The 14,070-nt window shown below is 39.0% G+C and overlaps 1 protein-coding gene across 5 annotated transcripts in view; it reads right to left on the bottom strand.

The window, feature by feature from the left end:
- The window catches only part of GAPVD1 (GTPase activating protein and VPS9 domains 1), a 73,237-nt gene that overhangs the window by 45,029 nt on the left and 14,138 nt on the right, over positions 1 to 14,070 (bottom strand). For 4 of the 5 annotated variants that reach the window (XM_030858677.2, XM_030858674.2, XM_030858675.2 and 1 more), the window contains exons 2-3: positions 2,678 to 2,895; positions 1,037 to 1,880 (exon numbers count right to left, since the gene is read on the bottom strand). In XM_030858677.2, coding sequence (XP_030714537.1) covers positions 1,037 to 1,880; positions 2,678 to 2,862 — 1,029 coding nt within the window. In that variant the 5' untranslated portion in view covers positions 2,863 to 2,895. Of the gene's footprint in view, positions 1 to 1,036; positions 1,881 to 2,677; positions 2,896 to 3,167; positions 3,195 to 14,070 lie in introns of all 5 variants that reach the window. The other variant, XM_060300437.1, reaches the window with a different exon arrangement.

Here is a 14,070-nt window from a genome sequence, read left to right on the forward strand (position 1 = left end):
TTTTCTAGACTTAAAAGCAAAGAATTCCTTCAGAACATAAGCTGTTTTGAAAGTAAATATCAATTCACAGAGCCAGTTCCTTACTGCCAAAAGTGAACTGTTAATCCACTCTCTCTAAAGACACTTTGCTGAAAGTTATTATCATACAGCATCATCTTCATACCTAGGACAATCCCCCTTTCACTCATTTTGAAAAGATATGATTCAACCTCCAATGGAATGACAAAAATAAAACTATAACAACATTATCATAAGAATAAATTTAGTGTTTCAGAGATGATAAAAAAATTTTATTTCAGGGATGTCTATATAGTTAATTTCTAAACACCCCAATATGACAGAACTGATCATGAAAAAAAGCTTATCATTAAAAAAAAGTCATCCAAAGACAAGACATATTCTATTCCAAATAAACTGTCTCTTCCTCACAGTATTTCTAGGGATAAGATATAATTAAAAGAATCCCTAAAGAAATAATAACATGATTTCAGTAGTTCAGATGATTAGGGGAAAAAGCACTAACACAGATCCAAAAATCCTCTTTCTGAAACTTTTAGTTCCAGAGGAGTTTCAGATTTCAAAATTTGGAGATTTTAGAAAGGTTGGTTACTGCATACATGTAACATGTCTAGTACTTAGGCTGGCTTCCTATAATCAGATATATTAACATTCCTTCAGCAAAACACGAATATTCATGAACATGAAATGGAATAACTAACAATTATAAATAGCCTCATATTAGTTCAGGTTAGGTTTTGTTACCAAGTGAAGTATAAAAGACACTCAATTTTCAATCATTCTGGAGTTTGAAATCATGCGAAAGGGGTAAGGGCTTGTTCTAGATAATCAAATTCAACTATGCATTCAAGTGTATGAGGACTCCATTTAAAAACCAACACAATGTAAGAAGCAAATATTTAGGACAGTTTGGGGAAAAGGAATGGTAAGAATATATGAATAATGTCATCATATTTTCTGTTCCCACTCCCACTGCCCAATCGACTGACTTTAAACTGAATGCCTAGCAAAAGCATACCTGCATCAGATTAAATCTTGCCACCTCATTAATTGGAGCATCAGAAATTATTCCATACTGTTCTGGATTGACAACCGCAGGACAAATGAAGCAGGCCAACAGGAGGTCAGTACACATTGCTCTGACCTCCCCAACTTCCAGTCTATCTACACAGGAGAGAGTTTTGTACATCTGTGACACAATCCATCTCAAACTATGTGGAAAGCAGTATGTGTTCTGTTTGAGATAACCAATAAATTTGTTCACCAAAGCCACTAGTTTGGCCTCGTTCGAATCCACCATCTCTTGAACCTTTTGCCTGAATCTATCTGAGCCTTTCTCTCCAAAGAGTTTTTCCTGTTGAGACGGGGAGAACCTCTCAATTAGCTTGTTTGGGTCTGTTTCCAGGTGATCCTCATCTTCAACAAGCAGCTGCATGATTGGCTCATGTAAAGTTGCTGTGAGGAAAAGTTTGGCAGAAAACAGTCCTTCAGAAAAAAGTTTAAATAAGATGCTGAAGGCACAAGTTCCTCTCCTCAAAAGTCGCCTGGGGTTGTCACTTTCTTTAAGTTCAAATTCAATCAAGTATCTCAACACCTGAAGGAGGTAGCTTTCATCTTCTTGCATAATGCAGTTGCCATAGAGAGAGGTAAAAACTGTGTAAATAACACTTTGTGTGTTCTCCTGATTAAGTTTCTCTCCGGCAACCAAAGAGGAGGCAATAAGACGAGGATTTTCCCTTAATCGACTTAAGAATTCTCCATAAGCAGTCTCCTGAAATCCCAACTGCTTATACCCATCAACAAACTGTGTATCTTCCAAAATCTTGGCATGTTGGCAACATTCAGCAGGGGAAGCTTCAGCACTAAAAAACAAGCAAAGAAGCAAAATAATAAAGTCAACAACAATAATAATATACTATACTAAAACATGGAAATGTGAGTTGATGATAGTCATGGCAATGAGATCACTCAGAATTGCTAAAATCTTTTAGACCACCAGCATCTAAATGTGTAAAGAAAGTCATAACCAAAAAGTAGGACAAATTCTTCATATTAAGTCAGGTTCAATGAAAAGTGTTGAGAAATAACCATTATTCTGACTTGTATCATTGAAGATCAGTCCTGCCTCTTTTTGAACTTCATATACATGGACTCATACAGTATGTACTCTTCTATGTCTGACTTCTTTTCTTGACAGTATACCACAGCACCACTATTTCTAGACTTAAAAACTGCTTCTTGGAACAACAGAACAATCAGGTATTAACACAGTGAAAAAATGAGGTTTCTAAAACTGAAAAGTAGATATACGATAGCAAAACATGCAAATGTATATATTAAATAATATTAGGAGAAAAGCAGACACAAGATAATTTACTCTCTACAATAATAAAATTTTATATAATGCCAAGATACAAAATTAACTGGTAGGGTATAAAATATTAATGCTTAAGTTATAATTCTCTACAACTGTGCTTAGGTTAATAGGTTAATTAAGCAAAATAAGCAAAGACTCACCATTGAGATGCTGATTTAAAATATCTTAAACCATGCACTTTGTTGGAAATAGATTTGTTTATTTGCAGTTAGCAATTATTAAATGCTATAAGCAGAATTATGGTGGTTTGTAACAATTAAGACCTCAAAACCTTTTCTTTACCTGGTTATAATAAGCCGATCCAAATTAATTCTCTGCTGCTTAGCGATCCATGCTGTGCGATACAACTTTTCAGCTGTCTTAAGTACATCTGCATTGAGCCTCTGAATGAGCTGTTTCTCAGAGTTTACATATAAGCGTTCCTGCTTGAGGTGATGGGCCAGAGTATGAATATCTAGCTTCACCATCTTCAAATGTGGAGAAGGTACAAAGGCTGATCACTAAGAGTAAAAAGAAAAAATTTTTATGTCACTTAAATTGTTTTCCAAAAACCAAACAGGGTAGGAGAACACATTAAATATTAGGCTACATTTAGTATCATGGTTAGCTCTAGTTTTAAAATAATCTATCTCTCTATATATTTTACAACAGAATCATTATAGGTTCAGTACAGAAAAACTGGTAAATACAGATAAGCAAAAAAAAAAAAAAAAAAAAAGGAAGAGAAAAGCTCTTAATAAGGCCAGTGCTCAGAGGCAGCCACTGTAAATACCTTGCATGTATCCTTCAAGTCCCGTGTCTACAAAAACAGAAACATAGATCAATGGAACAAGATAGAAAGCCCAGAGATAAACCCACGCACCTATGGTCAACTAATCTATGACAAAGGAGGCAAAGATATACAATGGAGAAAAGACAGTCTCTTCGATAAGTGGTGCTGGGAAAACTGGACAGCTACATGTAAAAGAATGAAATTAGAACACTCCCTAATACCATACACAAAAATAAACTCAAAATGGATTCGAGACCTAAATGTAAGACTGGATACTATAAAACTCTTAGAGGAAAACACAGGAAGAACACTCTTTGACATAAATCACAGCAAGATCTTTTTTGATCCACCTGCTAGAGTAATGGAAATAAAAACAAAAATAAACAAATGGGACCTAATGAAATTTCAAAGCTTTTGCACAGCAAAGGAAACCGTAAACAAGACAAAAAGACAGCCCTCAGAATGGGAGAAAATATTTGCAAACGAATCAATGGACAAAGGATTAATCTCCAAAATATACAACGAGCTCAGGCAGCTCAATATTAAAGAAACAAACAACCCAATCCAAAAATGGGCATAAGACCTAAATAGACATTTCTCCAAAGAAGACATACAGATGGCCAAGAAGCAATGAAAAGCTGCTCAACATCACTAATTATTAGAGAAATGCAAATCAAAACTACAATGAGGTATCACCTCGCACCAGTTAGAATGGGCATCATCAGAAAATCTACAAACAACAAATGCTGGAGAGGGTGTGGAGAAAAGGGAACCCTCTTGCACTGTTGGTGGGAATGTAAATTGATACAGCCACTATGGAGACCAGTATGGACATTCCTTAAAAAACTAAAAATAGAATTACCATATGATCCAGCAATCCCACTACTGTGCATATACCCAGAGAAAACCATAATTCAAAAAGACACATGCACCACAATGTTCACTGCAGCACTATTTACAACAGCCAGGTCATGGAAGCAACCTAAATGCCCATTGACAGACGAACGGATAAAGAAGTTGTGGTACATATATACAATGGAATATTACTCAGCCATAAAAAGGAACGAAATTGCGTCATTTGTTGAGACATGGATGGATGGATCGAAAGACTGTCATACAGAGTGAAGTAAGTCAGAAAGAGAAAAACAAATATCGTATATTAACGCATGTATGTGGAACCTAGAAAAATGGTACAGATGAATGTTTGCAGGGCAGAAGTTGAGACACAGATGTAGAGAACAAACGTGTGGATGCCAAGGGGGTAAAACCGCGGTGGGGTGGGGATGGTGGTGTGCTGAATTGGGCGATTGGGATTGACAGGTATACACTGATGTGTATGAAACTGATGACTAATAAGAACCTGCAGTATAAAAAAAAATCAAACAAAAACTAATACTAACCCTTCTTTGGGTTATTTGTATGGAAATATGTTAATATAAATGTTTCAGACATTACATGAAATTTCTAAAAATCTTATATGTTCTGGTATAATGTTATAAGTCATAATTCTAGTTATTACTTTAAAATGTATATCTCAGAAATAACTAAATTTCCTTGTCAATTGCAAAAAAAAAAAAAAAAAAGAAAAAAAAGTCCCGTGTCTATTTATCAACACTGGACTTTCCTTGCCTGCTCTCTTTCACACTGCAATCAATCAACATAGCCTGTTGACTCTTTCTTCAAAACACATCTCACCACCTCCATCATCATCTCTCACCCAAAGGTCTCTAACCACCACTTCCTAACTGAACTCCTGCTTCATTTCTTGTACTACTGAAGTATCTACATAGCATAGAACATCCTTTAAATTTAAGTCAGACCACTTCATTCCCCCACTAGAAGCTGTCCAAAGGCTTATTTTACACTTAGAATGAAATCTGAAAGTCCCACATGATCTAACACTGCTATTCCTCCAACCTCATCTCCTGCCATTCTAACTCCTGCTCACACAGCTCCAGACACGCTGGCCTCCTCTTGAACAGATCAAGCATGCCCCTTCCTCAAAGCCTCTGCATTTGCTGAACCCTCTCCCTGGAAGGCTATTCCTCCAGATGGCTTTGCAAGGCTGGTGCCTTTAATTCATTCAGGTCTCTGCTCAAATGTCTATTTAGAAAGGCCTTCTGAGACAAATCATTCTAAAACAGAAAATATCACTTCCTATTCCCTCTTCTGGCCTTTTTTTTTTTAAAAAGCACTTGCCCCAACTCAGCATGGGTTGTTGTTACATGCATGTTCATCATGCTTAGAGTATGGCTGCCCCACTGAAAGGCAAGGGCCGCCAAGGCCAAGATTTGTCTGTTTTGTCGACTTACTGCTGTAATTTCAGGGCTGAGGAGAGGGCTTGGTTCACAGCAGGAGTTGAATAAGTATTTGCTAAATGAATGAATGAAATCACACAATTCTTGTTTATCTAGTAGCTAAACAAACTGATAAAAATAGCACACATATTTTAAAGCATTATTATTTAAGCTACACCCTTGAAGCTAGAATGCCTGCCAGACCACAAACATTTTATCTCAGCAACAGAAGTGCTTGTGGGCCAAATAGCAGAATACAACATTGTGTCGAGGCAGCAGTCACTAAGTTAGAAAAATGCTTCTCATTAAGAATTAAACATTAGGGGTGGGGAAGGAAAGGACTGGGAGTTTGGGATTAGCAGATGCAAACTATTACATATAGGATGGATAAACAGGTCCTACTGTATAGCACAGGGAACTATATTCAATATCCTGTGATAAACCATAATGGAAAAGAATATGAAAAGGGATATATATATGTATAACTGAGTCACTTTGCTGTACAGCAGAAATTAAACACAACATTGTAAATCAACTATACTTCAATAAAATTTTTTAAAAAGAATTAAACATGATTATATACTTAAAAACTGCTATGAGAGTAAAGCTTTAAGTGTTCTCACCATAGTAACAAGAAAATGGTAATTACATGAGGTGAAGGATGTGTTAACAAACCTTATTGTGGTAAACATTTTGCAATATATGTGTACCAAATCATTATTATATGACTTAAACTTACAATGTTATATGTCAATTATAGTTCAATAAAGTTAGAAAAAAAGAAGTTGTCCCCGCCAATCGGATTCATAGTGGATTTATTTGGAATTGATAAAATACAATTTGTAGTGAATTCAGATTCTGAAAGAGGTGACAACCTAGCTCAGAGAACTCTCAATATGTTTACAGATCCAATGAAAATATGTTCATATATATGAAATAAATTTTTTTGGTGCTAAGACTAAAAGAAAGAGTTAAGCATATGGTAGCAGATGGAAATATATTTAAAGCCACCTTATTTAAAGAAATAGATTCAACAATTTTTAATTAAGTTTGATTACAGAAATTATTTTAATGAACTACTGATGACTAGAAAAGTTTCAGATATTATCATCTAACTTGAATTTAACTGCTTTAAAAACTTTCTTGTACCTTATCAATTCCCTAGCAAACTATACAAAGCTATTATTCCAAGTCTCCTGTATTAAAACCCTCAGAGTGCTTTCCTCTCAAAAGGTTTAAATATGTCTACTTCACCAAGATGGTTCACTATTAACTCACAAAAGCATCCGAGTACATTCAAACAAATTGGTGCCATACATACATATATAATCTTACTAACTCAGCCGAAAGAAAACACATGACTTTGCAGACTTTCATGAGGGAATTCTAACATCCTCTAGGGGGCTCTAAATCCACAGACTAAGAACAGAATCGCTGAACAAATGGTTGTAACTATGAGAAATATTATAGTTAACGAAAATAGTACTGAAATGGGCTCTTAAAGATCTGTATGCTTTGGGGACTTCCCTGGTGGTCCAGTGAAGGGCGTGCAGGTTCGATCCCTGGTCAGGGAGCTAAGATCTCATGCCTCACAGCCAAAACCCCAAAACATAAAACAGAAGCAATACTGTTAACAAATTCAATAAAGACTTTAAAAATGGTCCACATCAAAAAATCTTTTAAAAAAAGATCTGGGGGCTTCCCTGGTGGCGCAGTAGTTGAGAGTCCGCCTGCCGATGCAGGGGACACGGGTTCGTGCCCCGGTCTGGGAGGATCCCACATGCCGCGGAGCGGCTGGGCCCGTGAGCCATGGCCGCTGAGCCTGTGCGTCCGGAGCCTGTGCTCCGCAACGGGAGAGGCCACAACAGTGAGAGGCCCGTGTACCGGAAAAAAAAAAAAAAAAAAGATCTGTATGCTTAATTAATTAGTTCTGTTACCTTGGGTATATAATGCATATTCCGTGAACCTCAGGGGTTTTTTCATCCATATAATGTGGACACAGTATCTACATTTATTTTGTGCCTGGCATGAGCAACATATTAGGTACTAGGGATACAAAAAAAGGATAAAATCTAGTATGTGTTCTCAAGCACTTCCTAATCTAATAAAACGAGTTAGACACACAAGCAAATGGCTTCCCCAAAATGTTATTGGTATAATGCTATGGCTGAATGAAGGCTGTACAACGTAGAGTACAGACAAAAGAGAAGGAATGACTGAGGAGTTAGGTACCTGTGCCTAGTCTTAAAAGACAAGTATGGGGGTGGGGGATAAGTATTTGCCAGACATAAAGAGGATAATTGGTAGCGGTAGACTTCTAGATACAGGCAGCCAATCAAGCAAAGGCACAGAAGTGTGTGACTCAGTACATTCAGAGAACTACACATGGCTTGCTACAGTTTGGGGGCATGTGTTGTGTGTGTTAAGAGTGAGGCAGGGGGTAGGGGAGGAAATGTATAATGAGATAAGGCTACAGAGACCAAACGTACACAGAAGCCAGTGTTAAGAAACTGGGACTGGACTTCCCTGATGGCACAGCAGTTAAGAATCCGCCTGCCAATGCAGGGGACACAGGTTCGATCCCTGGTCCGGGAAGATCCCACACGCCATGGAGCAACTAAGCCCGTGCTCCACAACTACTGAGCCTGCACTCTAGAGCCCGCCCACGAGCCACAACTACTGAAGCCCACACGCCTAGAGCCCATGCTCTGCAACAAGCTACCGCATTGAGAAACCCGCGCACCACAACGAAGAGTAGCCCCCGCTCGCTGCAACCAGAGGAAGCCCGCGCAGAGCAACGAAGACCCAACGCAGCCAAAAATTAATTAATTAATTTAAAAAAAACCAAACTGGGACTTTGCACTGTGGGAGATGGGAAAAGAGTTTAAACTGATTAACATGATTAAATTTACATTTGAGAACATAAACTTTGGCAGTAAAGAAAAAGATGAGGTGGTTTGGATGGAAGTAGATGAAGACTAAGAAATTGTTGATAGGCAAAAACCACTGGCATTTTTCACAGAACTAGAACAAAAAAATTCACAATTTGTATGGAAACACAAAAGACCCTGAATAGCCAAAGCAATCTGGAGAAAGAAAAACGGAGCTGGAGGCATCAGGCTCCCTGACTTCAGACTATTCTACAAAGCTACAGTAATCAAGACAGTATGGTACTGGCACAAAAACAGAAATATAGATCAATGGAACAGGATAGAAAGCCCAGAGATAAACCCATGCACATATGGTCACTTTACCTTTGATAAAGGAGGCAAGAATATACAATGGAGAAAAGGCAGCCTTTTCAATAAGTGATGCTGCGAACACTGGACAGCTACATGTAAAAAAATGAAATTAGAACACTCCCTAATACCACACACAAAAATAAACTCAAAAGGGATTAAAGACCTAAATGGGGCTTCCCTGGTGGCGCAGTGGTTGAGGGTCCGCCTGCCGATGCAGGGGACACGGGTTCGTGCCCCGGACCGGGAAGATCCCACATGCCGCGGAGTGGCTGGGCCCGTGAGCCATGGCCGCTGAGCCTGCGTGTCCGGAGCCTGTGCTCCGCAACGGGAGAGGCCACAACAGTGAGAGGCCCGCGTACCACACACACAAAAAAAAGACCTAAATGTAAGGCCACTATGAGTCTGTCATACAGAGTGAAGTAAGTCAGAAAGAGAAAAACAAATACCGTATGCTGACACATATATATGGAATCTAAAAAGAAAAAAAGAAGGTCATGAAGAACCTAGGGGCAAGATGGGAATAAAGACGCAGATCTACTCGAGAATGGACTTGAGGACACGGGGAGGGGGAAGGGTAAGCTGGGACAAAGTGAGAGAGTGGCATGGACATATATACACTACCAAATGTAAAACAGATAGCTAGTGGGAAGCAGCCGCATAGCACAGGGAGATCAGCTCGGGTGCTTTGTGACCGCCTGGAGGGGTGGGATAGGGAGGGTGGGAGGGAGGGAGACGCAAGAGGGAAGAAATATGGGGATATATGTATATGTATAACTGATTCACTTTGTTATACAGCAGAAACTAACACACCATTGTAAAGCAATTATACTCCAATAAAGGTGTTAAAAACAAACAAACAAACAAAAAAAGAAATGTTGCAGTGGCAATGGAAAGAACAGGACAAATCTGAGAGATACTGGAGATAGAAAATAGACTTGCTGACACCTACACTAGGGGAAGGCGAGGTAGAAGTTTCCAACTCTGGTGACAAGGGTTGGGGGTGGTGTTATTCACCACAATTTCGTATCATATGAGAAAACACTTTATAAACTGAAAATTGTGCCTGGTATGGTTCTAAGAACTTTACACACTTAATCTTCATAACATCCCTCTGAGACAGGTACTTTGCCACAAAAGAAACTGAGGCTCAGGGATATTACGTAACTTACATAAGGCCACAGGGGTGAGAGGTGGTAGAGCCAGTACACTATTATTATAGTCCTGATCTCTACAAGAATGACTCAGAAATCGTGTGGTTACACAGGTGAATTATTTTTGAGAGATGCACATTCAAGTACATAGAAGTAAATTGTTAAGATGTCTGGAACTCACTTGTACATGGCTCAAAAAAACTAAAAGATTTTTTAAATGCAGCAAAATGTAAACCACTGTTGAATCTGGTTGGTGGGTATATGGTGATCATGGTGCCACTCTTCAACAGTTTCTGTAGGTTAGAATTTTTTCATTATAAAATGATAGAGGAAAATCCTTTAGAAATTCTCAAGCCGTATCCTTCTTGCTACCTTAATACAATTTAATTCAACAAATACGTTATTGACTTGTTGGAACCTAGCCAGGTCCCCTAATCTCAAGGAGTTCACAGTCTAATTACAACCAAAATGCTGTTCAAGATAGGATGCATAAAATGTTTCCAATGACATAGCAAAATATGAATCAATTTATGCAATTTAGAAATTAAAACCTTCAAATATAGCTTCACTTAAAAAAATTAACACACGAAAGCAACGCTCCACCTGATCTACATAAGAACTCACCTTCTAAACCCTTCAGTGGTCCCAAATGTCTTCAAAGACATTTTCATAAAGATATTTTACATAAGGGGACTTCCCTAGTAGTCCAGTGGGTAAGACTCTGCACTCTCATTGCAGGGGGCCTGGGTTTGATCCCTGGTGGGGGAACTAGATCCCGCATGCATGCCACAACTAAGAAGTCCAAATGCCGCAATGAAGATCCCATGTGCTACAACTGAGGCCCGGCACAGCTAAAATAAATAAATATTTTTTTAAAAGATATTTTAAATAAACCCAGAACACTAGATAACTTGCTAAATTTTCTTTCTTTAATCAAGTTCATCAGACTATATGACCTACTACCCACCCCTGTTGCCATCATATACTATAGTTTCTCTCCTTCCTTCAACACCCCCAAACTCCAATGATCATTTGACCCTACCAAGACTTTCAAGCCATTAATCCTACCACCTTTTTTGCTAACCTTCACTCTCCTCCTGTCTCTGCTCCCTCCTTACCCAGATAGCATAAACCCCATGGTCAATCATTATGATCACTGGCTGAACGTACTCTCAATTTGCCCCCTCACTCGTCTAAACCTCAATCCCAGTTAAATCCAACGCGGGACTTCCCTGGCGATCCACTGGTTAAGACTTTGCCTTCCAATGCAGGGGGTGTGGGTTCGATCCCTGGTCAGGGAACCTAAATCCCACAGGCGTCAGGGCCAAAGAACCAAAACATAAAACAGAAGCAATATTGTAACAAATTCAATGAAGACTTAAAAAAAAATGGTCCATATCCAAAAATCTTAAAGAAAAAAGAAAATGTTCTGCCTACTCCTAATTTATACCTGTGTATGAGAAAACCAACACACACAACTATGCTAAATATCACTTTAAACTCATGATCACAAACCCTATACGAGCCCTTACTGATGCATGATACGCACACTATTACTTCCCCCGTCCATCAATCACTCCCCCACTCTCCCAGGCAACTAATTCATACCACCATCTCTCCTCAAATCTCCAGCCTCTTCCCCTCTCCTTATTCTCAGCTCCTTGCTTCCTACTTTACTGAGGAAATTGAAGCATCAGAAGAGATTTTCCTCAGGCTCCCTGCTTCAGTCTTTGCTCTCAGCCTACTCTCAACACAGCAGCCAGAGTGAGCCTGTGAAATCCTAAGTCAAATCACATCACTCCTGTGCTCAAAATCCTCCAAAATCTTCTTTCCTTGGCTTTCCATGGTCTGCCTCCATCCCCCCTACCTCTCTGACCTCACCTCCTATTACCAGAAGACCATACAACTTACCATCCAAACTAGGACACTACTGGGAGTGAAAGCGGACACTATTAATAATTTCATTGAGACAAGAGACATAAACAAGGACATACGACCACTCTCTTACCAGATCCCTCATTCACTCTGCTCCAGCCATATTCTCCAACATGCCAGGTATACTTGCACCCTAGTACCCTTGTACTTGCTCACCACCCAGGTCTCTCACTTCCTTTGGGTCTCATCAAGAGTCATCTTCTTCAGTGAGGTCTTTCTTGGTTACCCTACCTAAAATTCCAACCCCTGCCCTGCCACACACACATACTACCTCTCCCTGCTTTAGTTTTTCTTGTTAGCACTAGTCGTATTATACATTTCACTTATTTATCTTATGTACTGTCCATTTCCCCAAGAAAATGTAAACTCCCTAAGAAGAGGGATATTTGCCTAATTTCTTCCCTGCTCTATTCACACTGACTAGAATAGAACCCGTCACATCATTAGCGTTCAGTAGTACACATTTGCTGAATAAATATATGAATGAAAAAGAGGTATTTCAATAACCTATTCACGTTAGAAACATCATAAGCAGAGGTAGAAATAACACAGGAGGAACAGAGGTGTAGTCTTTGATGGACAGGAAAAGAAGAGGTAAACACTATGAAATTATCAATAGCTGCTAAATAAAATAAGCACACCATACTGAAAACATTAAATATACTATGTGGAAGTTTCATGAAAGACTTAAAGGAAAAACAAAAGTGCTCAAAATTTACATTTATTCCTTACTTCTTAGCGGATAATTTCCAAACTCCTTAACCTAATGTTTAAGGGCCAACCTTGCCTTAACCCACACCTCCAGTCCTATCTCACACTATTTCCCTATATGAACCCTCCTGTCCCAGCAAATCTGCCTTTTCATTTTTATTTTTAATTGACCTTCATGTTTACATTTACATCACCTTATTTGCTCCTTCTAATTTCCAAGGCCTGGCTCAATAAAACCTTCCTTCCCAACCATATAGTCTGCCCCTGTGATAAATCCCAACTCTGAACTCTTAAAGCAGTGCTTATCCATACCATTAAATTGGAACTGTTAATTTTTATTTTCATCTTTTTTTTTTTTTTGGCCGAGGTGTTCGGCTTGCAGGATCTTAGTTCCCCAACCAGAGACTGAACCCAGGCCCTCAGCAGTGAAAGCACCGAGTCCTAACCACTGGACCGCCAGGGAATTCCCTATTTTCATCTTTAGTGTCTATATCTTGTCCTTCCAGCAAGAATGAAGGGTCCCGTCAAAGGATGAGAACATCTCTTAGACCTATGCATCCCCAACCCCCAATACCACGGCCAAACACAAGAAGTTCTCACATATCTTTGCTAACTGCATTGTCACAAGGTGCTCTGAGAAAAAGAACATAAGTAAAATCAAAGGATTTTTAAATTAACATTAGGCACATTTCACAATAATAGAATTTTTTTTTCCCTGAAATTTGCCAGCATTTTCCAAGTTAGATAATTTCTTTTTGGAGTGGTCAAAAATTGGACTTTGAAATTCTATAAAATTCTATAAAAGCTCACTTGCACTTGCCACATTTTCTACAAACATAAAAGCAATTATACCCATACATGTCAAGTCAGATTTTAAGCTTTTCAACTCATGAAGACTTATCACTGAGAGCCCAGCAGGGAGATTTTAGTTGAAGTAGTGAAGCGCATGGAGTTTTTGTATCCTTCCAACACCAGTATAGAGGCTGGAAAACTACAGCCTGTGGGCCAAACTTGACCAGTTGCCTACGTGTATAAATAAAGTTTTACTGGAACACAGTCATGCCCCTTTGTTTATGTATTATCTGTGGCTGTTCTCATGCTGCATGGCTAGATAGTCGCCATAGTCCTCCAGAGTCCATATGGCCCACAAAGCCTAACATATTTACTAGCTGGCCTTTTACAGAAAAAGCCTGTCAAGTGCTGATAAGCAAGTATACCTACGGTAATACAGAGCATGGAGAGGAGGCACAACCTGATAAGGTGAAATGCGTGAATTAGAAAGTACATTAAAAGTTCCAAGGAGGATACACATATTATAAATGTTAGCAACTATGCCTGAACAAACCCCTGTGACTCAAAAGAAGGACTCTGAAGTAGGGGGAAATTATTTCAAATGTTTTATGGAATGAGAATTATGTTTCATATTTTCTTTGATGAAAATTTCTAATTAAAAGCATCCCAAGGGACTTCCCTGGGCAGTGGTTAAGAATCCGCCTGCCAATGCTGGGGACACGGGTTTGATCCCTGGTCCGGGAAGATCCCACATGCTGTGGAGCAACTAACCCCA

Source organism: Globicephala melas, chromosome 6 (genome assembly GCF_963455315.2).
Source record: "Globicephala melas chromosome 6, mGloMel1.2, whole genome shotgun sequence".
NCBI classification, from domain to species: domain Eukaryota; kingdom Metazoa; phylum Chordata; class Mammalia; order Artiodactyla; family Delphinidae; genus Globicephala; species Globicephala melas.